Below are 27,627 nucleotides of genomic sequence, written 5' to 3'. Positions count from 1 at the left end.
TCCTCCAGGAGCTTCCTGCTCATGCAAATCAAGAACTGGATAGTTAATGACGGATACTGTGATGCATAAAAAAAACCAAATGCACTGGCACATAACATTATTTAATGTATTACTAGCTACTTATACATCACTGCCTCATATGCATTTCCTCACCAGCCATCGAAATGTGCACCTAAAACAGTCCTAATTTGTGCACTTTCATGGCTGACTGCACCTCCCTCAGCATTTGCGTAAGCAGGACGTGGTGCAATTAGCCACTGTCAAATAGGCATGCTTGGGATCTCAAGAATCACAGTCCAAACACCAACTCTCGCTTTTGGCAGGAAGCGTTCGCTATCCTTCATCTGCTCCTAAAAAGGGTTTGCTCTGGCCACCCTACGCAGACAGACACCGGTGACTCTTCCAGAAAGATGCGCCAACGCTTCCGCGACCCACCGAGTAGCATCTCTCTTTGTTACTGCACCCTGAGCCTCGGTGAGGAAAGCCAGAGAAGGATGGCAGAACGGGCCCCTGGAGTTTAATTAATAATGAAAACTAATTGTAATTTTGGACCAGTAACAAAACTATTAATTCACATACCAGAAATCCAGCTGACACCATATAAAAAGAGATGGGACTTAAAAGCCTATATTAGAGATTACAGTAATTCTGTACCTGCCTCCTAAGCATACGTGCAGCAGGTGGAAAGTCAAACTCTCACCAAGTCAGCAATTCTATATTTATGCTCACTATCTGACGGGTTATTTATACCGTATTTATTATATATACTATTTTACTATATTTATTATATATACTCACTATTTGACGGGTTAGTGCTGTCCACAAGAAATGTGTCATCATTTAACACCACTGCTGCAACTTTCCTTAAGACCAGGCAAGAAAAGCCATGCATGAGATGTTTCAAAGCAGTGCCTGCTTTCGTGTGACATCCCCAAAAGCATGCAAGTCCCCACCCTCCGTCTCCACCCTCCCGACACTGGAGAAGCCGAGAAAGGATTCCCAGAACTGTGGCTATTCTCGCTGACCTCATCAATGACAGCATTGTAAAGGCTTCCATCACGCTGGAGATACAGGAAGGCTCTCTCTGTGTTTTCAAATCCTGGAAGCATTTCACAAGCCACAGAGAACAAATGTAGAAAGTAGAACTGCAGTGCCCCTTTTTTTATCCTGAAGGCACATCATTCATCTTCAAGAGATGGCAAACCCAGTAGACAAGACACCGGAAAACAGATAAAGGATTTAGTAGCATGATTAAAAAAAAAAAAAATGTCATTTTAAACAGAACTGCAAGCTATGAAATATCAGACCTGCTCAGCCTCCTATTCAGCAAGTCACTGAATTGTCACACGGACTGTCTCTACTGCCACCAAGAAAGCCGAGCAGAGCGAGCACAGATCCATTGCAGGCTGTAAAATTTCCCACCTGTCTCAAGTCCCCTGCCGAGCTGTAGTGAAACTTGAGAGAACCAGCAGTTTTCACATGGCAAACGGGAACAATTGCCACTTCAGGAGTGCCTTCGGGAACGTGCACGTATGAAAACGTCCCCATGTTTCAACGGCTTGGGCGGCAGGCAGGTAGATTTAAATTTAACACGTTGGTGACAAACTACTCCAAAGTCTGAACCCACAGACCACTAGATTTGAACACCTGTGAAACTATAAACAGTTAATTCTCCCCTGTGCAACTGAAGAGCTACCGAGCCCCACGGTGTAAAACATCCTGAAAAATTATAATCTCACCCGGTACACTTCCAGTGTTGCTACGCAACCGAAGACCGCCGGAGCCAGACACGTTTGCTCTCCCCTTCCACTGGGAGCTGAGAAGCAGCAACCACTAGTGTTGCTAATGTTACAAGTCTGCCAAATTTCTTTTCTAAACTGCACGGATCGATTTAAAAGGGGGTAACTGGTTTGCCGCAGCCTTTTCCAACCCCGGTGTGCCGAGGCAGAGCACGGTTTCGGGCACAAGCCTGAATTCGGGTACTTTTCATAAAGAAGTCACAATGAAATCACAGCACAGAGGACCTACGTTTACAGACAAGTCCCAGTTTTTGTTCCAGTCGCCAGCCCGAAATAACTTGACTGCAAACCACAGTCTTGAGGACTGTGAACATTTGGGGGTCGAAGGAGTGAACAGAAGGAGAAAACCCTAAACCTTCCCCCAACCACGAAACAGGATCTGTTCCAACCGCTCCAGCCAGCCAGGAAGGGATCTCGGTGCTCTCTACCTTTTTAAGTCATTAAGCAGCAAACCTTTGGGGTTAGCTGGGGCATCCTTTCCGAGAAGGGGCAGGGTGCGGGGACTGGCTGCACAGGCCAGGGGGGCAAGACCGGCTCCAACGGTGACCGCCAAGGAGACGTGCCACGCCTGGTCAACCCAATGCTGACGTGGAGGCAGCGTGACATGGCCAGACAGGAGCTGGTAAACCCCAAGACAGCAAAACAGTGGGGAAACAGCCCAGACTTTTGACTGCGTAAAACCTAGACACTGAGCAAGGTCTGGAGCTGCTCTTCCCTGTGGGTGCTTTTCTTCGCACTGAAACGTTGGGGTGGCTTAATCTTATTCTGCGGGATATCTGTTCTTACCAAAGGCTTCAGGTCAGCCTCACTCCACCGTGGGCTGCATAGACCGTTAGCTCAGCCTCTCATTTGCTTGTTAAACAAGAAAATGGCACGACGCGCGTTAAACTGTTTATCAGCAGTCCTCAAAACCCTTGTTGCTATGAAAGCCAGCCTTAATCAGGAGAAAATGTATTGTGCTTTAGCACTGTGTTTCGTATTAATCCGAACGAAGGTAATAGTTCCTTGCACCGATGTTTTCAATGGGCTCAGTTCTGTGCAGCTGTAACACATGGGAAATTAAGTCAAAGCAAGGAACTGGTACAGTTGATTGCAGCTTTCAGCATTTTAATAACAGCGATAGTGACCACTGAGTAGGCCACACAATTTCCCTGCACTGTCACGCTGCGATAAGTAAAGCATTTACACCACCGATATTAAATGGGCAAATGCTCTACGTTGCTGCGCACATGCTCCTGGCAACATTTTGCAGAAATTAAAAAAAAATAAAAGAAAACCAGTGTCACAGTCCTGCTATGCTGTGACCTGCTGAAACAGTGCCAGGGGCTGGAGAGAAGTCCTGCCGGTCGGAGGCCCTCATTCTGCCTGGAGCACAGCGCTTCTCCACGGCTGGTCCCGCACCTTATTTGAAAGTCACACAATTAAAAAGTCAGTGGGAATTAATGAAACACCGAGTCACAGTGATATACCTTAAACTGCTGGAAGTGATAACACAAAGTTAAAGCTGCCAGAACTTAACTCATTACCTTATTTAGAGGCAAGTACTACAGTTTATGCAGCTCTCTCTTCACACAGCTTCCCAGAGCGGGCGACCGTACCTATCACGAAGGGAAGCACTTCATTATGGCAAGGGGAAATCTACAGCAAAGGCGGCTCTGAAGCTCTCGCTCGCACACACTTTTCTGGTTTTTAGGTCTCATTGTTCCTCAAATTCCTCCCTCTGGGCATTCACTGGGCATTATTTCTTAGACATGAAATGCCAGAAGCCTTTTGCCGCTGCACAGGAAAACAAGACGGATCCCTTAAAAATCTTCAGATCTTCTACTGCCAAGGCAGAACTGCTTGTACCTTAACCAAAAATACCCGGGCAAGCTGTGCTACAGATTTAACAGCACACTGTTCAGCTTTAGTTTATTATTTGCATCACAGGAGAGCTCGGAGGCCTCCTCTGTGCTGGGAACCGCAGATGCCCAGGGTAAGGGCTAGCTCCTGCCCTAAAGAGTGCAAGCAGGCAGGAGAGGCAAGGGAGAAAAGCCACCAAGAAGTGCAATGATTTGCCCACGTTCGTGGAGCAGAGCCAGGGACAAGACCCAGCTGTGCTTTCTCCAAGAGGCCGCGGTCTCGTTCTGCTTTGGGCTCGATTCTTCACTATGCAGACGTCCTGGTGACTTGACCCTTGCAGATGTGCTCTTGTAGCTGTGCTGGGCCAAAGGGAGCATTAGGCGGCCCTTTACTGTTCTCTGTTAGTTTTGGCTGCAGCAGAGAACGGGGCAGAACGAAGCTACGCAGACCCAGGTTTAATCTACAAGCTGCTTAACTCCGTGGCATGAAACCCAATTAATGCCTTCGCTACTAAGCTTATAACTGTGTGCCATCAACCTTGATCCTGCAGTTCGAACTTCAAAGGCTACACACAGACCATCATTTTCTGTACCCTGGAAAAAAAGAGAGTAGCTTAGACCTGCAGCGAATGCTCTTCCTACATTCAGATACAAAAATGACGTGGTTTCAGTGCAGCGCTGGAGCAGAGATGTTCTGAAAACATACCGGGTTGATCCCAAACGCACAGAAGATCTTAATGCCTCCCCCGGACTGAAGCGTTACAACCACCGATAGGAAAACTGAGCAGAATAGAGGGAATGGTGAACTCTCTGCTGCATCAATGCAGCATTAGAAATGAGCTTTTCTTTGCAGCCTTGTGCAGTATAGCTCTTAATTAAACAGCCGCCCAGCCCATTCAGTGGGGATCATATTCTTGTTTAAGCTTCAGGTTCAGGCAGGTTTATCACTCCCCACTAACTGTATTTCAAACACGTCTGCAGTGTATTTATTTGCAGTTTATCACAGTACCTTGTAAGGGGAGTTGTGGGTGGCTGGAAACGGGGAAGATGTCCCTGTAAATAGCTTTGGTAGACTGGGATTTCTTGAGGCACCGTAAACATTCATGTTCCTGACACGGTTGATCCTCCGGGCAGGATTCGTTTCTCTTGCACAGACAGACATCATATATTTTTCAAGGAGGGCAGGGCAGGGAGGGAGCTCTGCAGGGAATTTCAAATTAAATGAACAGATTGCCTGTATATTTGTCCTTGTAAGGGGCTCTGAAGCCGCACGCATTTCAAACACGCGCGCTCTTCTGCTTCCACAATTTAAAAGGAAATTTTGGACGAAATCTTCAAAACAGGTTTTACAATGGAAGTGCTGGCGGGACGATGCACCCCATTCTTCAGCCAAATTGTGTCGCTGCAGTCACGGTGAGCTATGCCCTAGTCTTGTCCATCACAAAGCGAGGCAAGACTCAGAGACAGGTGAGCGCTGGCACTGGCCGCTTACCACGTCCAATTAGAAGTGGCTGCATCATCCTCATCCAAATACTTGTGGTCCGAGATGGAGGAACCACCTCTACTGTGGACGTTCATTTCCATGCACGGACACCTCTGCCGATACGCTGAACTCTCCAATTCAAGCAAACATCCAGTGCCGAACAAAGAGCTCGTTCAGGTCAGGCAGTCGCACATGGCTGGGTGCGACGCAGGCCGCATCCCGCCCTCAACTGCATGAGACCTCACTGCTCGAGCCCAACAAGCCACTGGCACTCAAGTGGACCATTGGTTCGACTTGTTCGTGAAGCTCAAGCCCATTTGCTACATAAGTGCTTTGCACTAAATGCCCTGATGGAAAAAATGTAGGAGAAACCAAACGACAACTGTGCACCAGCATAAACGCACGCTGAAAATCCATCAGAGACAAAAATGCCCAGTGGCCTGTGGGTGCACACCTGGCACAAGACAGGCACTCTCACTCCACTCTCTCAGTTTGATCCTCAAAGGGACTCTACAAAGCACCTGTCACAGACGAGGCTACGAACTTCACTTCATCCCTCTACTGGATGAAGTAGATGGATGAAAAAATCACGGACTAAATGCAGACATTGGATTTATGGCACATTATACACCTGCCTGCCACCTGATAACCCCAGGTAGCCTCTCAACATTTGACCGGCGACGCTCCATCACCAGGTCCACATTCCCCACCACCCCCAACACCTCCCTGTCTCGCGTCTATTGTCTCCCATCCCTCTCATCCTCCCTGCCATGCATTTGCCTTTTCAGACCTGCATTTTGCATGCTGGTTTTTATTCCACCCAGGAGAACACAAGATACCAGCAGACTCTCCCTAGAAGAAGGGTGTTTGCATCCAAAAACTTGCAAAGAGCTATTTTTCCAACTATTTAGTTGGCCTAATAAAAGATACCAGGTTTACCCAAAGAACCTTGTTTGCACAAGTGGGCCATTTAACCTGCATAGTGCCAAGGCAAAAAATGGGCTCTGCTCCCTGCTTCAGGCCTTTGGGCATTACCACAGTAGCTCTGATAGTGGTATCGATGAACCAGGACTCTGCCAGCGTCCAAAAGGTAGCACGCTGCAAAGCAGGGAAAACCCTTACCACGCAGGGCAGGGAGTTATACCCTAGGAGCTGCAGCAGGAGCTTCCCAGGAATAAACCTACCGCTGGGAGGAGGAAAGGGGACAAGGCAGATATACATATGAGAGGAAAGCTCAAAGTCCAACTGGAATGCACTGGCACTGGATGGGCACGACGGTAGCCAGCTCAGGGAATTTCAAACAGAATAGCACTGTATTATAGCCCTAACAAAAAGATCCAGAGCCCGTTCTCCTGCAGCGGGCAGGCGCAGCTCTCATCAGCACTAATGGAAGTTGGCATGAATAGCCAGAGAGGCTCCATTACCCGTTTAGCTGGGTTTCAAGGGGCCCAAGGAAAGCAGCAGGATTAATACTGTAATGCTAGCAAGGACAGGCATTTACCGACATTAAGGACCCCATGCTTGGAAACGACGCCTTCGAGTTGCAATACTGCATCCTACACATTCTTCAACAAAGCTGGATGTCTCCAGTACAAGACGCTAATCCTGAAACACTTGTTTCCTGGAAAAAATCTCTTTAAGCTTAAAACAGGGATAAGTTGGAAGAGTGAGTGATAAGTAAAAATTCCTGACTTCAAATAAATATTGAATATTTTGGACTTCAAAAACTAGATGGTGCTCCTTGCAACATAGAATAGCCAAAGCACTTGAACGAAATTCTAAGAGGACAAAACTGAGACGACGGAAAAAAAGTCACACTTGGAGTTATAAAAGGAGCCAGAGCGTGCACAATGTTCAGTGAAAGAGAAAACAAGACACGTCCTTATTTTCATTACAAGAAAATTACCACAGCCAGAATAAAAAGTATGTATTTCAATTAGCATTGCTGTTCAGTGCGCCTCATTTAGGTCTCGCGGCAAACTGCGTATCATTTTCTAGCAGCTTTTAAAAAAATAAGGCAGGAACGAGTACTAGTCCAGCTCTCTGTCGGGGGTTTAGCATCATTATGTTTTTGTGCAGAATGATGAACCTGATCAAAATGACTTAAACTACCATATTTACAACTATCCTACACGGCAGCAAAACACAGAATCAAACCCCTTGCAAAGGAGTCTTGCGATCAACGTAGCTAAAAAGAGTCTAGCAAAAAAGTCCCAGGGTAGTACATTTTGTATGGCCTGGATTTACACTGCCAACGATGTTCATGGCTTGATAAACAGAAGAAAGACGTTATTATGAGTGAAAAACCACGGACTGTGTGTGTTGGGTCTTGCACATTCATTAATTAAACAGATTTACTTTGTCATTGTAAAGCTTCATTTACTCCTATAGAAAAGACAGACAACTGACTCATTCTAAGAGCATGCCTTCTGCAATTGTGCTATACTCTGCACCACTTCTCTGCAAATGTAGGTCTCGACTAAGTTGCAGTCATTGAGAAGAGTGAAAGAAGAGGTCTTGAAGGGAGCGATCCACTGTGATTTGCTGGGTGCCTATTAGTATAAAAAATACTCCATTAAATAATATTGTAGGTAGACCCTGAATTGCCACTACTGCTCAACTGCAGCAAAGGTCATAAAATAATTAAATCCAGGGCAAGCAGGATAAGTTGCATTCATCTGCACGTAGAAATACTTTGTTTTGGGAGAGGCAGAATACAGACTATCCGCATTTTTCCCTCGCTAACAAAAGAAGGGGCAAAAAATACCTGTGCACTAAACCGGGCATCTCGCTGCAGAGGGAAGAAATGATTCCAAATATGATCTTGAGTGACCTCCGACCGAGCCAGTGCCATTCACTTTACTACACAGTGCAGCCCCCGGGCTCAAACTCTTACACAATTATTACTCCCGGGGACACGCTCACTGTACACGTGGCTCCAGACTCCGGTGTCACACGTCTCGCTGTGATGTTCCTGAACCTCCGCCATCTGATTTCAGGAGAACCACAGTGCCAGACGGAGACTTGACACATTTCGGAGCTGGCGTCTGCAGCAGAACTTTTTGCTTAGGAAAAAAAAAAGGCTCGGGGTGGGAGCACCCCTGCGCTCCGCTGTTTTAAGTCACGGAGAATGAAATTCCCACTGCTCCTTTTTGTCCCTGCTATGGCCACGGGCGAACGAGAGGCGCGCAGTGGAAGCCTCTGCCCGGGTTGGGAGCGCGCCCGGCGTGACGCAGCCTGAACACGCCCGATCTGGATCGCGTTCTTTCGGCAGGATCCCGTTGTCTGCAGATTTCGTGTTTCGCCCCCTATACAAGAAAGGCCGAGTTGAGTGTTCACTTATTCTCGGCCAAACAAAATCCACACAGACACTCTCCTTGCCAGGTACACCCCTCCTGGCAGGGTGTTACTTCAAGGCTCGTGTTTGACTTTGGGGTGGCTTTAGAGCCAGGACAAATACTTCTGGAAAGAGAATCAACTTACGTCAGGCTACCACAGCAAAAGCCCATAAGCTTGGCCACTTCTACGCAGCAACGTTTGGGGAACACAGCGAAGAGCTACAATTACTATTTGCACAATGCATAAATCCCCCAGTTATTTGTGAATGAAGATATAAACGTATCTAGAGGGATCTTTTTCAACCAACAGTAAAGGTGCCGAGGGCCTTCCAATGCAAGTTGTATAAAACTTGGCAAATTTGCTTAGCATTGGATAAATACTTCTCACCCCTCCGTCTTGAAACCCTGGGCACGGGTGACTTGGAATGATATTGCAGAAACCAGAAGATAACACGGGACACTGGTGCGTCCCAGGGCTCACACTGCTCGTACCGCACACCCAAACTCTACTCTTCACTCCACAGTCATCTAGTAACCCTTACTCAAAAGTCAGCTTTACAGGAGTGTTGGCTTAGCTTTTTCACTGCAGATCCATTTAAAAAGCAGCATACAATGGATATATGTTAAATCCAGGTGCTCTTGGTCATCACTAAGGCCTCATCTAGTCTTATTATGTGTTTCACAGATTCACCGATGCGAGGGTCGGAAGGGACCTCAACAGATCATTGAGTCCGACCCCCTGCCCTGGGCAGGAAAGAGCGCTGGGGTCAGATGCCGCCAGCCAGATGCCTATCCAGCCAAGGAGGGGAGAGCGCCACCCGCCTTGGAAGCCCGTTCCAAATGTTGGCCACCCTTACCGTGAAGAAGTTTTTCCTGATGTCTAGCCTAAATCTGCTCTCGGTCAGTTTGTGACCATCATTCCTTGTTACCCCAAGAGGCGCCTGGTGAACAGAGCATCTCCGCTCCCTTGCTGCGTCCCCCTGATAAATTTGGAGGCGACCACAAGATCCCCTCCCACCCTTCTCTGGCGGAGGCTGACGAGGTCCAGGCCCCCCCGCCTCTCCTTGTAGGGCTTGTCCTGTAAGCCCCTAACCATATGAGTGGCCTCCTCCGGACCCTCTCGAGTCTATCAACATCCCTCCTGAAGTGCGGCGCCCAGAACTGGACACAGTACTCCAACTGCGGTCTGACCAACGTCGCATAGAGGGGAAGGATCACCTCCTTGGATCTATTCGTCATCCATCTGCTGATGCACGATAACGTACGGTTAGCTTTGCTGATGATTTCGTCACACTGACGACTCATGCTCATCTTGGAGTCTGCTATGACTCAGAGATCCCTTTCCGCTTCTGTGCTGCCGAGAGGGTCACTTCCCAGCCAGTCGACGTGCTGGATATTTTTGCACCCTAGGTGCAGCACTCTGCACTTGTCTGTGTTGTACTGCATCCTATTGTGTCCTGCCCACTTTTCTCACCTGTCCAGGTCTGCCTGCAGTCGTTCCCTACCCTCCGGGGTGTGCCCTTCACCCCACAATTTAGTATTGTCCGCAAACTTGGACAGAGTACACTTCACACCCACATCCAAGTCACTGATGAAGACATTGAAGAGTACAGGTCCAAGGACCGAACCCTGCGGGACCCCACTGCCCACATCCCTCCAGGTCCATACCGACCCGTCCACCACCACTCTCTCAGTGTGACCCCCCAGCCAATTTGCCACCCGCCGGACCGTGTAAACATCTATGTCACAGCCTCTTCATTTATTTATGAGACTGGGATGAGATCCCGTATGGAAGCCTTGCTAAAATCCAAGTAAACTATTACCCACAGTTCTTCAATTATGAACTGGGTTCAGGGGGGAGGACACAGGGAGGGAACTCTTAAAAATCAAATGTGAAAAGATTAACTGGAACAACAACTCAGAACTTAAGGGTCCGCTGCACTTTGTAGCATCTGAGCAGATTAAGGGAATGATTAAGTGCAACTGTAAAGGCATCAGGTCTATAACTAAAGGGCTTTCTGAATTACAGAACCTGATCAAAGACCAGAACATGCCAGCTCATTCAAACCATTGTACGTGGCCAAAATAAAGCCACTCACTCAAGAACTAAAAGCTTTTCTGCCCAGTACACATCTTTGCAAACTTCTTGAACAATTCTTTCTAATGGGACATGAGCCTTTTACTGTAAGTCCCCAGCTCAAACCCCGCAAAGGTCAGTAAAACAGCAGCAGTTTACTCTTCAAAACGCTCCCTGCTACACGTGAAAGCCACCTGTGGCCTCGCGCCGGTTCCTAATACACAACAGATTTGCGTGGAGGCGATGCCAGACAGCGAGTGAACTCCTCTCGCCGTCAGCAGCAGTCCCTCGAGGGCAGGACCGAGCTTCACTCTTTGACAGCCGCAGAACAACCCCACGGCACCTACAAATGAAAGGCTTTCATTTCCAGGGTTGGCCTGCGTCAATCTTATTAGCGTTAAATCTGAGCAAAGACGTCGTCGCGTAGTCGAAGGGGTTGGGAAGGAGAAGGCAAAGGACACGAGGGAGGTGGCAGGAGCAGAGGGATGAACTGCAGAAAGGGCAGAGTAGATCCCACTAGAAGGCATTGCAGTAGAGATGACCTGGGCATGTCTACTCCACCTCCCTCCTGAACCTGCAGCTGCCCCTGCCCATTTGCTCCATCTCCATACGCAACGAAGCCAGGCACCTAAGCGGCAAAGATGGTTTAGAAAGGGGTCCTGAGTGCATCCCTCAGCACCTCGACCAGTCTTCACGTGGTCGGTGGACTAGGCGAAGGGGGGAAACAGGCCGTGGTGGCAGCATCTGGAGGGAGGTTGCTAGAGGAGCTCCTCCGGGCTCCGGCTCACAACAGGCCTTATTCATCCTGACTTTGGCACAAAATAAGAGGAACGTGCTGCTAGAATCTGCTGAGGGCGCAAAACAGGGAAGCATTATCAACACGGAGGAGGAACAGGATTTGTGTGTGTCATTTGGAAATGACAGAAAAAGGAAAAAGCCAGAGACATATTAGTCAACCGCAGAGTGGCTATGAGCCAGTAACGTGATACAACTGAATCAGGCAAGTGTGATCCTAGGATGTGCCAGGCAGTGCATTCCCAGTGGAGCCAGAAAAGTACCAGGGCACAAGCTATGGGTAAGACCTCCCTGGACATGGGGCTGGCACGGGCACAAAGGAGGATTACTGTGATGATCCGGGAACGGAGCACTACCTTAGGAAAGAAAAAGGAAAGACGGGCTTGTTTAGCTCAGCAAAACAAAACCTGAGATGGGATAGGATTGCTCTCTATAAATACCCAAGAGCTATTTAAGCTAAATGATAACACTGGCACAAGAACAAATGGGTATAAAGTAGCCAGGAATAAATTTAGGCCTGGGCAGAGACGATTCCCAACCTTCAGGGCACTCAAGTTCTGGAACAGCTTTCCAAAAGGAGCAATACAGGCAAAAAGGCCAGCGACATGCCAAGCACGTTCGCAAAGCATTCGGCGTATGGGCTGATTCCCCTGCGAGAGCAGAGGACTCCACACTCGATTAGGCGTCTCCATGAGACTTCCTTCCTCCGGCGCCGGTGGCAGGTCCGTCCCCTGAGCAGCCAGGGCTGACCAAGGCAGTCAGCTTGACTCACGGCAGGAACGTGCTGCTGCAAAAAAAGTCGCCCCCGTCAGAATGAGTAACAAAGGAAAAAGAGCTGCATTTAGGGGTGGGAAAAGAGATTTCACAATTAAACTTCGTAGGAGCGTTAACACCAAAGCCAAATGTTATTGCTCAAACACCAAATGCAAGAAAGATCCCCGAGCAGTGAAGTCACACGGTGGAAAGGAGCTCTTCCCCCCCAAGATCCAGCCGGGAACTTCCTGCCCCAGAGGCCCATCTAAAACTAAGCGCAGCAGGCGGTAATGGGCACTAAGGCACCTTTGCACTCTCCCAGCCCCGGATCTGCCCTGGGCAGAGCTAGAACACAAGTACAAGTTGGCACCATCGCAGTCATGTCCCCATAAGGTCTTTCTTTGCCCATGCAGCCTGCACCAGAAGCCAGAAAGAGGACGCTCTGGTACTCCTATGGCACTACCCCGCTTGGGGATTCCCTTGGCATGAAAAACAAATCTCACGTAAGCCCCTAGAACAGAACAAAACGGGTAGTGGCGGTGGAGGATCCAGCCCATCACACCGGGCACACCACCAGTCCATTGCCACAAAGCTGCTGCAAATCAGGCATGCAAACACGACCGCGGGGCCACGCTGGATGCGAAGGAACAGAGACCCGGCCGGACTGCAGTATAAAATCCTCAGCAAACACAGCTACTGAGAACAAGTAGGCAGACACGTGATACACATGGAAGATTCCAAAGCATTATGCACTGGGATATTTTTAACGGGTATTTCAAATGAGAAATGTCCAGATAATTTCAAGACTGAATCCACTCCTTCCTCTGTTCCACCTTCTCTTACGTAAAAAAATTACCAATGCGTTTCACACCCCGCCGCCGCCCGCTCATGCACACCCCTCTCCTTCACCTAGACTAATGAGTGGGACTTTTCTTGTTAAAATTCCCCGGGGGCTCGTACAACATGAAAACACCAACAACACAACGCAGGAGCTCGACCCCACGCAGGATACAGTCAGTACCACTTGCTGGTAGAGCTGGCTCCCAATCTAGTAAGCAAAGGCTCCTTTTAATTGGCATGTGGAAAGCATATCCCCAAGAGTACCAACATCAGGCTTACGCTGCATGGCAGGGCCTTGAAAGGATTAACAGCCAGCCTGTCCTGTTGGCTCACCGAGTGTTCACTATATCAGTGTTTACTCGTGTAAACATTTCCAGAGACCGCCTTACAGGCAACACCCAATTTCAGCTCCACCAAAAAACCAACGCGAAACAAAATCTCCATCATTGCTCCGAAAGTACTGTCAAAACCTGAATTAAATAAAGGCAGCTACATAAGGGTCTTTCTTCCATCACAAGCGTGTGTAGAGAGAAGAAATAAAATGGAAGCCTCTACAGTCATTCCTGGGCTCTGGGTTCCCAGGCTCTGCGGGTTAAATGACACCAAAGTACAAATTAAGACTGTACTTCCCCACTTGCACAAATGCATAAGCTTGAGCCTATGATTTTGATTTGAATAAAGCTACTCATGGCTTCAAATTAAGCAGATGAATAAACATTACCAGGACTGAAACGTACAGTTGTTTCCGTGCCCGTCCTGCCAGCAATGCAGTTTAAAGTCATGCTGCTTTCCAGGAAGGCGATGTTTGCTCTAAAAAGTGCGTCAGGAAAGCTTTGATACAGCCTGGATACCTGACATCGGGAAAGTGTTGATACTTTGTCTCTGAATGACCCAGTACGTGGCAGGATCGCCCTAGGCGGCCTCTCTTACTTTCCATTTCCAACGCTGAATTTTTGGTGTCGCTTTGGTCACTGGGCATCATTACTTTTGCAGGACAACTGTTAATGGTTTTTGAGTCTGTTACTCTAATCTGAGCGGTCACCATTTCCCCTGGGGTGCTTCCCCCACCACCCGAATTACACGTGTCACCAAGTAAACTCAAATTCTTCCTGCCTGTATGCTTATCTGGCCATCTATTTTTCCCAGTTCCCTGGCAGAGCTGCCAAGCAAGTCAGGCCACAAAGTGTTTTAGGCTTTACAGGTAATGAAAAAACACTCGAAATATTTCAGGTGCGGATACCACGCCTGTCTGGGGAATGCACGTTTCAGGTATGCGCACAATTTACAGCCCAATTAACCCTCATGAGATTTCTTATCCCCAGCAGGCTCTACGAAGTCGCTCCGCTTTCTGAAGAAGAACTAAACCAGGTATCCCTGCATCAATACACTCGGACCCAACGGGGCGATCCTGCTCTCCTGGAAGGAAATGGCAACGCTCATTTGTCTTCAGTGCTGCAAGAAGCCCTAAACACACAACCCGCCTCAGATACTCCTAGCTCTTCAGCAAACGTCTGGAACCACTTCCTGCATACTTCCCAGGGCAGAAAAAAATGTGTAGAAAAGATGAGGCCCTTTTAGCAGTCAGAAGAAGTTTGTGGCACTGCCTTTCTTTTCAGGGCACTAGGAAACCTGCACTTACAACTACCTAAAAAAAAAAAAAGTGCTTTACAAAGTCTGTCGGTGCATATCGTGACCATGCAGGGTGTCCAGCTTCTTCCCTACCCTTTGATGAGGAATGGCCAAAACCATTCTGCCAAGAGCGAGACCCGGGGCAGGGTCCGTTATACTGCTGCAAAGCAAGGATCCTCGACCGGGACTTGGCCTTTGACCTCAGGTGCCGTTACCCTACCAGATAAGCAAGAAACTGTGCTCTGTGCAGAGAGACTGCATCTCTCTCATTCCTTTGCATGACTGTTTTACTAATAAGAAACAGTGTCTTTTCTGAAGATAACCCCAGAAAAATTAGGTTTCACCAGCTCCAAATGGCAGAAAACCCAGGGGTACGTGGTGACCAAGCAGCCTACATCTGCTCTCCTTAAATTACCACCTGGCTTGGAGACCCCCTCGGCCTGCAAAACCCTGCTCTGATCATAAAACCCATGCTTCAAAATACCCGACGTAGCAATTACTCCAAGAACAAACAATCCTTAATTCCTTGAATGGAAAATATTAAACAGTTCTGGATTAGCTGCAGGGAGGCAGCACCTTAATCCTTTTTCCCGTCCACTTTCACGACTGCATTCTTACTGAAAAATCAAAAGAACCAACGTGCAGATCAAATACTGAGTCACGCTGGGAAACTACAACCTGGACAAAGCTTGGGGAGAACTTTTCAAACAGCATCGGTAGACCCTTATCCTATATTGCTAGGCTGATGTCAACAGAGCTGCTAACCCACCCCAACTTTTCTGACAGCAAAGAGAAACTTCCATTTGCACATCAGAAAAAGCCCAGGTCATCTGCACAGCCAGGCAGCATGACTAAGAGCTGAAAAAAGTGGCTCGGAGGACATTTCGGACGGAGCAGCTGCCCTGATCCAGATCAGTGTTGCTGGAAAATTGCTGCAATGGAATATTTCTGTGCATCGTTACACCGCCGCTCGCGTTCGGTATCTACCGCGGGGGGCTGCTTACGAGGTCTGGCGGCTCCGAGCTGGGCTGCCTCTTCCGCAGGGAGGAAAACCTCTGCTGGCTCCGCACCGAAAACCGGCGGAAGGACTCCCTGCTCCGGGATGCGAAGTGCCTGAAGGAGGCCGTGCGCTTGAAGGGGGCTCTGCTCCCAGCTTCCCCGCTCGTCCGCTCGTGGGCCACCGCGGTAGTGACTAAATTCAGCGCCTCCTGTAAAGATCTCCGCACTGTCCCCATCCACTGGGTCATGTGCGTTTGTGCCACTGTCAGCTTGTCTCCAAGGTAATCCATAGTTGCAGGAGAATGGGAGGGCTCTAGATGCAGCGTCGTTCGGTTTTTTCCTAACCCTATCCTCCTCAAGAGTCCGGATTTTATCTTGCAAAATAAAAAAAAAATAAAAAAATACAGTCCCTCTATAAATAAATGTTCAACTAACTCTAGTTTAAACAGCACTAGACTAAAACAGGGACATGCCAGTACTGAAGGCAGGTGAGGTGAAGGCTGCTATTTCCTTGAACAGACGTGGGGGGAGAGGAAAGAAATAAAATGGAATTTCTTCCTACTCACATTCAGATTGCCGGTTAGCAAGGATCATCCTCAAAATACATTTTTATCTACCGGCCATGGCAAAATAAAAATCAAACAGAAACAACTAGAAAAGAAGGAAAGCCGCCTGCAAGCGCTCCGCGTGCTCCCAGCGCAGAATCAACCTCTTACTTTCTCATGGCGGAGCAGGGAGATCGGCTCCCCCTCTCAAGCCAGGTTTTCGTTTTGCTTCAAGCACTGGAAGTCCAGAGACTCGTCTCCTCCGGGCTTGGCAGGATTGCAGGCAGCAGGACGGCAGACAAAGTTCTGGGGCTTGCAGAGATCCCATTCACTGGACACACCGGCAAGATCTTGGGAGCAACAAATCTGCCGAGGCAGCCAGGTACCAGCGCTCCCCACGGTCCCCTCTCACGGGTCACTCGATCCTCTCGATCATTTTAAGAGGTTTGCCTTTCCCCAGGCGCACGAATCCCCGGCTGGCCAGGCACCGCGGAGCTGGAAGGGAAGTGTGTCAAGTCTGCTGCCTCCCAGACTGCTTGCTCGGAGTCTGCCAAATGATCTGGATGACATCAGCCCCCGGGGCTGGAGGGGAGCGAGAAACCGCCGGGCAAGTCGCCTGCCTGCAGAGAGACTTCTCTCCCCCGTGCCCGCTCCGAAGATGCTGCAAGCCACCTGGACCTTGCAACCTGAAACAAGGCTCGGGGCTGCTGGGCCGGCGAAAAGCTGCGGTTGCCTCCGGGATCCTTTTCCGCTCGCTTCCCTGTCTCCTTCTCGGGAGAGAAGACAATGAGCTAGGTGAAACCGCCGCAGAGGTCTGCCTAAGGAAGGATCTGGGCTGGGCTTTATTATAGTACAGGCGAGATTGCCATGGCGACCAAGGGAACAGCATCTGCCCGCTGCCGAGGCAGGCAGGAGTTGAACAGATCTATTGGAATGATTCATAGTTTGCCTGTGTCACGTGCACATACGGGGTTTTAACCCTTCCTTCGAACTACAACAGGAGCATCTCGGAGGACAGACGTGTTCGCAAAGCACCAACGCGCTCTCCCACGTGAACACGCAGCGGGCCGCACTTGGATCCCCGCTTTCCCCCGGCCGTGTCACCTTTCCAGCCGACAGTATTTACCTATGCGCACACGCCTTGTGTTTAGGAATTTTAAAAATTATTTTCGGCTGAGAGTCGGTTCTTATAATAGGGCGTTAATGAGGCAGGGACAAAGATGAAGTCGGACGACTACATAAAAGCTCCGCAAGATCCGGGAGAAGGGCGCTTGTGCCCGAAAGTTTGCAAACAACTTTGTCCCAACTACTCCGCTGGTCTAATAAAAGATATCACATCTACCCAAGGACCCTTGCCTGTCAAAAGATCCAACTATCTAGCTGAATGAGATGGGAAAAAATCCTCTTCAATTTTGTTTTTGTTGTTTGAATAGTTAGGTGAACTTCTATTTGTAGATTAGGATATTATAATATTAGACCTGGAAAACCAAGCAACTTCTTCTGCCGCAGCCCTGCACATACTTTTGAAAAGTCTCAGAAACCCTGCCATGGCACTAAAGATAGGTCAAGAGATAAAGGCATCAAAGAAACTCTAGACAATACTTCAAACAAAAAGGAGACTCGGATCTAGTCCATCTGTATAACTGTGGTATCTTTGGTGCTGGATTTAGGATGTCTCCTGTGTGCAGATTTCTACTGTAGTGTCAGAAAAAATAAATACAGGGACTGGTAAAGGTATGCAGCAGGTAGATCTATAACAGAGAAGTTAAAGGCTCTCTGCCCATGGGACTTCTGGAAACAGTAAGGGAAAGGTTTTAATCAACTAACAAATACGAGCGAGAGATTGAGAGTCAAGACCATAAGCTGTAATTCAGGGACTGTGGCCGCATCTACACGTTCATTAATACGCCTTAGATATTGCACATTTAGTCTAGTATTTCCTTAATCAAGTACTAACTAAATGCAGAGCACGGAAAAGTTACTGCACAGTAACACCGGCACACAGTTATTTAGTGACGCTTACTGCACAGTAGCCTAACAACACTGCGCAGTAGGGTATTAGCACGGTCTGTGCCGTGACATGCTACTGTGCAGTGCCTGCAAATTTTAATGTGCTTTTTTATGGTATCTACTTCTTGGGCAACAGGAGTGTTTTTATAGTATATCAGCACTGGTTTCCATGCTGCGCCCAAAAGAACTGCAAAAATAATTTACACGCGTGCCGATTTTACGTTCTAGTGCAGACTCCGTGCCATTAAACACTTTGTGATAAACGGAGTTATTCGGGAAGGTGTGCTTATAACATAATGGGACAGTGAAGCAGAGGTTCTAGGTATATGAGAACAAAAGCCCTTTCTCAAAACCCCCAAGCTTATATAATCCAAAACCGGTTGGTCTGGCCAGCAATAGGTGCAGGAATGTCTATTCACAAGTAAATATCAGGGGTGAAATCCTGGCTCTAACTGGAGCCAGCAAGTTGTACTACTGACTTGAAGAGAAGCAGGATATTCCTCCAGTCTCTCGCAGCCTACAGACTGTATTGACGAAGCCTGAAAAAGTCCTGTAGGTTTCAGATTCCTGTAGTCTTCATCAAGTGCACAAATATCACAGGGAAGAAGACCCATACCTACTTGCAACTCATGACATCAATGAGTTGACCAGAATAATTCAAATTCAACTGAAACAACGTTCAAAATTCTACCTGGCTTTCGACATCGGTAGAGAGAGGGAGGAATCTCGCACTGGATTCTCACTACGGCCAGCTGCTTCTCACTGAATTTTACTGACACGTGACTGCGTGGCTATCGTTATTACACAAATCACTGTTTTGCTTTCCTTTTCTAGTCAGACAGCTCAAATGCCAGGATAATTTTTCAAAAACACAGACCTATCTTGGAGTTGAATTCATTGGCACTAAATCTGCATATTTGGTACTAGCGATGTACTGGCATCCCCTCTTCAAAAGGACTTCGTTAACTATAAAGTAAGATCCTAAAGGTTGTCTGTACAAGACCCAATCATTTTAAGAAGAATCAAAAAAAAAAGTTAAAAACCACATGAATTGGAAGCACATTAAGAAGAGGGCTAAGTACAGACAGTCAAAAAGCCTGGGGCTGAATTGATTCAATCTTTACGGGTTAGTCTACGTTGTGTAGATTGAACCAATAAGCAAGTGAACAGACATTCACTTTTGATTCCAGATATGCAGCCACGTGTCTGCAGTGGCCCAGGCCAGGCACCAGGGGGCGCTACGGCACGCCTCCCTGCTCAACTAGAGCAGACAACTTGGGCCAAGCTTAGCCCACACACCCTGTGAGGGGTGGCTTCCAGGGGAGGTGCAAAGCATCCTGGGATGTTGGGGGACTGTGAGTTAACTTAAATCTGGAAGGAATCTGGGACAGAAGTTCAATGAACTGGTTTAGGCCAAGTCACTTAAGTCTGATACTACATGCATCCAAGTTTATCTTAAACCAGTTTCAGCCATTTTTAAAGCAATTTAAGTCCGCTGAACTTCTGTTGTGTTACAGACTTTGAACCAGTTTCTGATCACTTATACTGGTTTGTGCGTAATTTCTGTCCCTAGCCTAGAGTTCATCTTAGCAGCCAGAAGCAAAGAAATGGGCGTGCACTTTTCCACAAAGTTCAGATGCTCAATTCCTGGCAACAGGTGTCAGAAATGCCAGGAGGTGATGCTTGCTCTCCTGTGTACATTTACGACGTCTTTCTTTGCTGTAAATAATCATAAAAGTCAACTATGTGAGGTCGTACCAGGAATCAAGTCAAGACGTTAGAATATAACTTGATAAATGACCCAACATCTGCTTTCGGATGATGAGTAAGAATGAGAAAGAAGATACAGCTCTCTGGACCAGGTGCCTTTTAAACATCTAAGCAAATCCATCGGTTAAAATCACGTTCATAAAACATTTCACTTCTGCAAGTGTATACCCAGCCACCAGGAAAGACTGGCTCCGAGACGCTCGTTCCCTTTCGCTCTACGCACTCCTCACCCTCCTCCCTTCTAACCTTCCCTTTCATTTTTTAACACTCGTTTCAGAGACAAATCTCAGTGCCCTCGTCATTCATTAGCCCTTTCCCCAGGCAATTCTAGAACTGGATGACTCTGTTAGCAGTGGGCGCCAAGGCTTTTCCTAGGACTGTTAGCCTAAAGGGGTAATAGTTATGAGAGCTGTGCATGACTAATCTCCTCCCAAGGGCAACAGGTCACGTACGCTGTGAGCAAACAGGCTTCCCTAGCCCGGTGACAAGTTCGGCGTGCCTGGGAGTCGTTCCCGGGTGTAAACTGAGAGGCGCAGCAATTAGCGACTTACAACCCGTATTTGTAACCCAGCCTTCCCAACGCTAATCACCAAGGCACCACGTAAAAGCAAACTGTGTTAGCAAGCCATGCCCCACACCTGTGGGGCCACCCTTAACACCGAAAGTGCTGGGTTGCTTTGCTTTGAAATGCTTTCTTCTTAGTAGCTTAACCTCTGCTTGTTTGAAAGAGTCCAACTTACAGAGAAAGGAGTTCCCAGTATTTCCAGCCAGCAAGAATAGACTACTCCTTCCATCTACTCCGCCTCGTCAAAAGTTTGCCATGATCTCTTTAACAGCGTGGGGCATTATTGCCATGGCAAAGTTCCAGTTTTACTTCTGGTTGAACCTCAGTACCCGAATTACTGCCTCTTTACGCTTCCTGTGTGGCTGAAAGGAGGTGGGGGGAAAAAAATCACTGGAGGATCCATTCTGTTCTGGCCTTTGTTGGGCTGCTTTAAAAATTAATAAGCTATTATGCACACTTTACTGCATTTGTCCTTAGAAAACTAGTACAAGTGCTGACTCAAGACTTCCTGCAACACTAAATTCAGCATGTTTTGACTGTGTCAGATGAACACATTACTAGATAGATAGATCGATAGTCTTCAGAACGAATTATTGCCAGACTGTGATCAAAGTCAGTAAAGTGTCTTAATCCAACACTTACATGCTGACAAGAAACATTCCCAGAGTACGCAGTGTAGAAGTTGTTATGCATTGCTCATACATTTCTTTAAAGCATATATGCAGCTGATTCCAAGAATATATACTTCATTTTATCTGTCTACTGTACAACTAGCGACTCTAGATCTGTATCATTACTATTTCAAAAGCTTTAAAAAAAAAACAAAAACCAAAAAACAAGTTTATACTATTATGTTCGGATACACAAAACCCACATAAAAAGGGGAAGATTCAAGATATTATGGTGAGTCTTTTCACCTAAGTCACTGAAATATTTTAACTCTCCATTTTCCATGTACTTTGATTGCTTGGACCTCCTTGAAAGGGTATCAACTTTCTTCATTGCTGGGGGAAGAGCCATGCCTGTTCACACTCATACCTAAACAGCAACCTGCACCTATTTTACAGGTTTGCAAAAGCGCTGCCTATTTCTTCCAGGTACTACATGTTCCAGTACTACCATCTATGGGGCAACACTTTTGTGCAGTAATCTTTCCAGAAGCAAAAATTGCTCAGAACCTTTGCAGCTCTGTTTTAATTAAAAAACCCCACATTATGTTCATCAATATTTAAGCACAGAGCTTAGGGGCAGGACGGATCTATTTCAGGACACCTTCATAATTCACAAAGAACGATGCTATTAGGTTCACACATGAGAATAAGTTTACAAGCTTATTAGCCAGAGTTAAAAATAAGTGTTGTACAGGAGGCTCTATTCCTAGCAATTAAGCAAACATACAATGAGAATGAAACCCTATTTTTAATAGAGGGTAGACCTCACCTATTTAAACAGATTGAACATGGGAGCGTTATATTTATTGCCATGTAATGGTATCTTGTCTTAGCGTTCAATCTCAAATAGCACATGACAGTGAAAAGCATGATGCATGGGGCGATTTCTGGTCTGAATCTCCTGCTCCTGGGACCATTTTCATGTTGATCAGAAACCGTCACAAATAGTCACGACAGACAAGACTTGGGGAGACACACACTTAGTTACAGTCAATGGGCACGTCTTTTCCAGGTTTTCCTCTAAGGGACCGGCCTTGTAATATAAACACTCTGCAAACGTCCAGCTTCCAGCCCCGAGAGCATTTTAGTCTAGGAGCATCTTGGGCCGAGCAAGGGGTTGTTCCCACACAACGAGGGCTGCACAACGTGATCCTCTCCCCTTGTAATGAAAAGAATACGAGCGATTATCTCAGGCTGTCGTCACCCTGGGTTCGTCGAGGGCCTCCGATTCCAGCAAACACGGCCCATGAACGGCTCGGCATGACCACGTCGCACCAGTCGTATAGCTGACTGCATTATTCAAGCATTGCTGGGTACCCTTTTCTTCTTTTATTATTGACATTCATGCCACCTACAACTCGCACATACAACTCTGCACAAAGAAATAACAACCCCTACTTCTCCCTTGGGGGAAACAAAATTCTATACATTTGAATTATACTTTTCCAAAAGCTACTTCTTTCTTGCTTTACGTGCCTACAAATATGGGCGATTATGCTAATGCGCACACCGAGCGGGAAGGTCAGATTACAATAGGCCTGTGTACTGCACAGCGTGCGATAAAATGCACCAAAACTATAAAACCTTGAAGGCTGGGGGAGCTCAGGTTCTCCGTTCCCTGGTTCTGACCCAGATTTTCACCACCAGCTCACTTACTTTGTTGTTACTCTTTTACCCATTTCATTCATCATCAATTATTTATCTGTAGCGCAAGCATTTTTCAAGGTATCAGCCTGACTCCAAACTTCAGGTTGTGCTAAAACATGGACAAAGGCCACAAGGCAGCTTCCCTTCCATCGCGGCTGTTAGTTAATTTGTCTGTGTTATACTCGGGCTTCAGAAACTGTTGAAGACCTAAAGTGTGCCCTTGCAAGGCTGCATTGTTCTTGATTTCCAGAGTCTAGCTCTCATTCATGCCCTGGTATTCACATTAATATACTGCTTTTGAAATCATGTCCTATTTAAGAACAGTCGAACACTATCTGTCTGAACTGTGCAGTACAACTTTGGGTTCACTTGGGATTTGCCGCACACTAAAGTCAGTATTTTTACATGCACATCAAATCGCAAGTGAAGAGGTGTTCTCTGTGCCCGTTATTTTGGGCTTTATGCTGTTCAGCATCTATCAGTTACTTTGCATTCGAAATAGCCTCTTGACGCACACAAAATATACGTTTCTGTAATGTTCATCTTTGTCTCATCCCCTCAAATCTTTCATGAAATAAATGGACTTTAGTATTCTGGTGTCACATAGATGAAATAAGACCTGCGAGATGTTCAATGCTTTCCAGGGATCTGCTATTGAAGCACAGCTCTTTCCAGTTTACAACTTCTCTCTTTTTTTTTTTTTTTTTTTTTTTTATTTTTTTATGAGCGATGGACCATTCCCCATACCTGCCTAACAAGCGCTGCTCGTCCCAGGTGTGCTTGCAGCCTTTCACAAACAGCGAAACGTGGTGTACTCACAACTGCTGGAGAAAGGCAGCGTATGGAGCCATTTACCCAAAGCCTTGACTGCTAAAAAAAATTCTGAACAAGTTTGGTTAAACACCTAAATTCATGAAAGCCTTTGGCCACTGCATCCGTGTTTTAAGTCCCGTACCCAAATTTTAAAATGTCAATATATTAACTCAGCTCTTGATAATTTTGACCCTCTCTTTCGGTTCTCAAGTTCTCTTTTCTTCCCAGCCAGGCTAGCTAGAAAAACAGGATCAGAGCAACTAAATGATGGGACTCTTCTGTATTCAGGCAAGCTGCTTGGGGCATTCAAAGTAAGAGGAACACGTTCTCTCAGGTTGTGCGAGACAATAAATATACACATCTCCACATGCTGCATCTAACTCCGTTTTGTCAACAGGAGGTGGGCTCTCCAGAGAAATACCGAAGTCGTCTCAGGCGCACCATCTGATGGGCTTTCGTTTTGGTTCACACGGTGGCCTTGCTACTCAAAGGTTTCCACTTTGGCCTCTGCCCGCAATAGAATAGCGGGGGGGTTTGCAAGCAACTAAAAGTCTTCAGCTGCTATTTGTTTGCTTTTGAACAGGATCATATTTTTGGCTCATAAACAGGATGATAACCCAAGAAGTATGTTTAGGTCCAGACAACTGCAACATCCTGGAAGTGTTGTTTGTACTCCTGGACCTCCAGGACTCTGCACCTGCAATGTCTACCTCTTTCTAAATAGGACCGGGACTCTCTCATGCACTATCCCAGGCTATACTACCTAGAAAAGGAGAGCAGTTTCATTTTCCCTCATTAGTATGCTTTTGCTCCTTATATTTGTCCTTTTTAGTTGCTTTGCACTGCCTTGTCCCCCAGGAAACAATGCAGTGAGCTCAGCAGAGCCAAAGGAAGAGGGATCTTTCCACTAATGCACTGAAGTGGGAGTGGGCGAGGGATCTTTCCACTTTGCACCAAGACAAAATGTAGGGTTAGGACACCTGTTAACCGGTTCTAGTGTCTGAATGCATCTCCCGGTCACCAAACCGCCACGCAACAATTAGCAGCATCTATTCCAAGTTTGTTGAGTGAAACGGCAGAGGTATTTTTAAACACAGATTACAGCACAGGGACTTTGTCTAGGACCCACCCTCGGTGAACTCTCTTGTGTAAATTAAAACAGTGGCTATCTCTGTTAATGATTAAACTAAATGACTATTTTCTATTCCTATTTTGGCCTCCTTCTGAAATCAAAGAGTTCAGGGTTTGTGTTTTTAGCTTCATATCATGACAATTTGGGACATTTTAAATGTAGCTACGTTCGTTTTATGCATATTGGATTATTTCATTTCACTCAACTGCAAGAGAGAGGCAGCAGTCTCCACTATCAGCTCTGCTTGCCCTCTCCCAGCGCTCTTCTTTTTTAATACCCTCCAGTCCTGACTGGAGAGACCAGTGCAGGAGGAAGAGGGTGCGCTAGCAACAGCTGATAAATCAACATTTAGAGATTGTGCATGTCTACACGTTCAAATGACGAGATGGCTAAAAAAGAAAGCTGAGAAAGTATTTCATGCAAAGCCAACTCATTCCCATTAAAGGGCACTTTATAAAAAGAGTTGTCTTAGGAGGAGCAATAATGCCCCGAAAGAATCAGCATTGCAGAGAACGGCTTTATTAGAGGGACCATCGTAAAGCTTTTCAAAGGGAACTACTACAATGTAAACCATTTCCTTTAAACGGCAGTGACTTGATATTCAAATACTTAAAATCTTCCCCCAAACTGCTGAGCACAGTACATTTTTCCCTTAACATTTGGAGGAAAACAAATGCGCTGCCATAGCAGGCAAAGCCGCTACAACAGAACGGTCCTGGATCTGAAGGCTCACGCGGCGTATTAGAAGGGCTCGCCTTTCGTTATCCTCAGCTCGTGGGCAAAAGACTGGTTTGAAGCTGATCCAAATTTTCAGGTGATAAGTATCCACATCGAAGACATGGCATGAAAGCGAGCGCCCTTCTTGCAGCATGGGGAAGGGCTGGCAGGTCCTGCAGATCTAACCAGGGCGCACACAAATGGGGAACGGCCTCAGATCAAGACGGTTCTCCCGAAGCAGGGGAGGGCTGTGCCAGAGGGGAGAGTTGCTGGACCCCTCAATGCAAGCGGGACGTTACGGCGCAGCTGTGCGCGAGGGCAGGCATAAAGGATGCTCTTCTCCCCGCCGAGCGGGGCCTCGCTGCGTCAGGGGAACGATGCTGCTCGGACCAGGAAAAGGAGAAGTGCTGCTCCCAAGAGCCAGGTAAAGGAGGGAGCCGTCCCCACCACTGGCCATCTCCTTGGCTGGCCAAGCCCCACCTGATAATTGCCACCAATGCCCCCATCTCCACACGTGCACACACAAACTGCTTGCCTTTTGGGCTGCCTGGCCCTCCCCGGCTGTAGCTGGAAACGGGGCCGGTTTGCAGGATGCTGTGCGTGGGACGTACAGCCTGTTTTGCAGGATAAGGCCAGCCGAGGTCTGCCTTCAGCTCTCTGACTGGGTTGTGGAAGCTCAGTCCAGGTAAAGAGGACTTGGACTTACAGCCCAAATAGTAGAAGACGAGTTAAAAGTGCACACCAGGTGCAACCTGCAGCCAGAGCAGGTTAAACAGGAGCTGGGATTTTAGCTGGTGGCCCTTCGGGCCCACACCAGGAGGTGTGATTTGGCAGACTGGTCCAAACCTCTTACTGGGGAGAGAAGGAACTGAACTGGGACCGTGGGCGGAAGGGGCTAGCCCGGTCCTTCGTTGCAGAGTGTACCCTAGACCCCATTAAACACCAGCAACAGGGCATGGGCGGGCATGTACCACCCCTGCCTGTCTTTCATTCACCTGTGTGATCTGAACAATAAAAGAGAAGAAAACAGCAATACTTCCTAGCACAGAAATAGCACCACTATCAGTCACAGCAGGATTAATGGTTAAATGCTGCTTGAACGGTATAGCTAACTAATCGTCACTGCACAAGCACCAGAACTATTTCTGTACTTAAAGAGCTACCACTTATCTCCCCTTCCCTCTCCCATAATAATACGAATAATCCAACAATGGGCAGCCAGAACGATATTCATCACCTTATTTAAACAGTAGAAGTGCAGCATTTTCACTGCACCCACACGTCGGACTAACAGGCCCAGACAGCATCACCTTCTCCCCTGCCAAGCTGTCGCACTAAAGCAGGCTAACCTATGTGAACTGGGTTTGTCCAAGTCCAGAGCTGAGAAAGAAGTGCCTGTATCAACGACAGCCCACCAAGACCACGTTAATTGGCTGTACTTGGACACAGTGACAATAATCGGGATTTTGGTATCCATTGCTGGGAAGTCGGCACTTCACCCTAGCTTTTACTGTTTAAACAAGAACACAGAAACAAAACCACCCACGCTGTCTCCAATGATAGTAAGCAGAAATACCTGATTGAAAGCGTTTCCTGGCTTGAAAGCACAATTAATTATATGGTCTCTGACTGAAGGGCTGGTACAAAAGAAACCAAACAAAAAGTGATATGTTTGATAACAGCTGAAGGGGAAAAAAGGAGCCAACACTCCTCTTGGTGTTCAACTGCACGTCTACGTTTGCGTAGCTTCGAAAAGCCGCGCGTGCAACAGGAACTCTAGACATAGGTCCTCGCTTCCTTCTTGTCACACGTGGCCTGGGGGAAAGTGACTGTACGCTGTACAACGAAACCCTCGGTGTCGCTTCTCCTTCACGTATAATCTTGTTTGGAAAAGAAAGGTTACTCGTCTCAAAAAACACCAACCAGAAAGCCCCCGGGAATCTCGGGTCACAGTCGTTCATACCTTACATTGAGATGGGTGTTTTGGTAGCTTTGGCAGAGAAGATAAAGAAAGCGGATTGGCGACAGTAAACGCCACTCAGGGTAAGGCTTTACCCAAAAGGAAAGTTCTGCAGCGTTTGCTAAAGATGATCCATCTCTGGAGTCATCTGTTCTCCTCCGGACGGTCTTTCCAGAGCACGACTCCATTGACCGAGCGTTCAAGATGCAACACGAAGCGGGCAAGAGCCGGGGACACGGCAAA

At 47.3% G+C, this 27,627-nt stretch overlaps 1 protein-coding gene across 5 annotated transcripts in view; it reads right to left on the bottom strand.

The window, feature by feature from the left end:
* Positions 1 to 27,627, bottom strand: part of KIAA1671 (KIAA1671 ortholog) — a 114,727-nt gene that overhangs the window by 28,533 nt on the left and 58,567 nt on the right. Inside the window, exons 1-2 of one of the 5 annotated variants that reach the window (XM_025199480.1) lie at positions 16,271 to 16,979; positions 15,560 to 15,928 (exon numbers count right to left, since the gene is read on the bottom strand). The exons of 3 other annotated variants lie outside the window; for them this stretch is intronic. In XM_025199480.1, the coding sequence (XP_025055265.1) occupies positions 15,560 to 15,844 (285 nt within the window). In that variant the 5' untranslated portion in view covers positions 15,845 to 15,928; positions 16,271 to 16,979. Of the gene's footprint in view, positions 1 to 15,559; positions 16,980 to 27,627 lie in introns of those variants that run through there. One more of the 5 variants, XM_014518592.2, reaches the window with a different exon arrangement.

Source organism: Alligator sinensis, unplaced genomic scaffold, assembly GCF_000455745.1.
Source record: "Alligator sinensis unplaced genomic scaffold, ASM45574v1 scaffold628_2, whole genome shotgun sequence".
Taxonomy (NCBI): domain Eukaryota; kingdom Metazoa; phylum Chordata; order Crocodylia; family Alligatoridae; genus Alligator; species Alligator sinensis.
The sequence above is the reverse complement of the archived record's forward strand: the minus strand, read 5'-3'. Positions and strand labels throughout refer to the sequence as shown.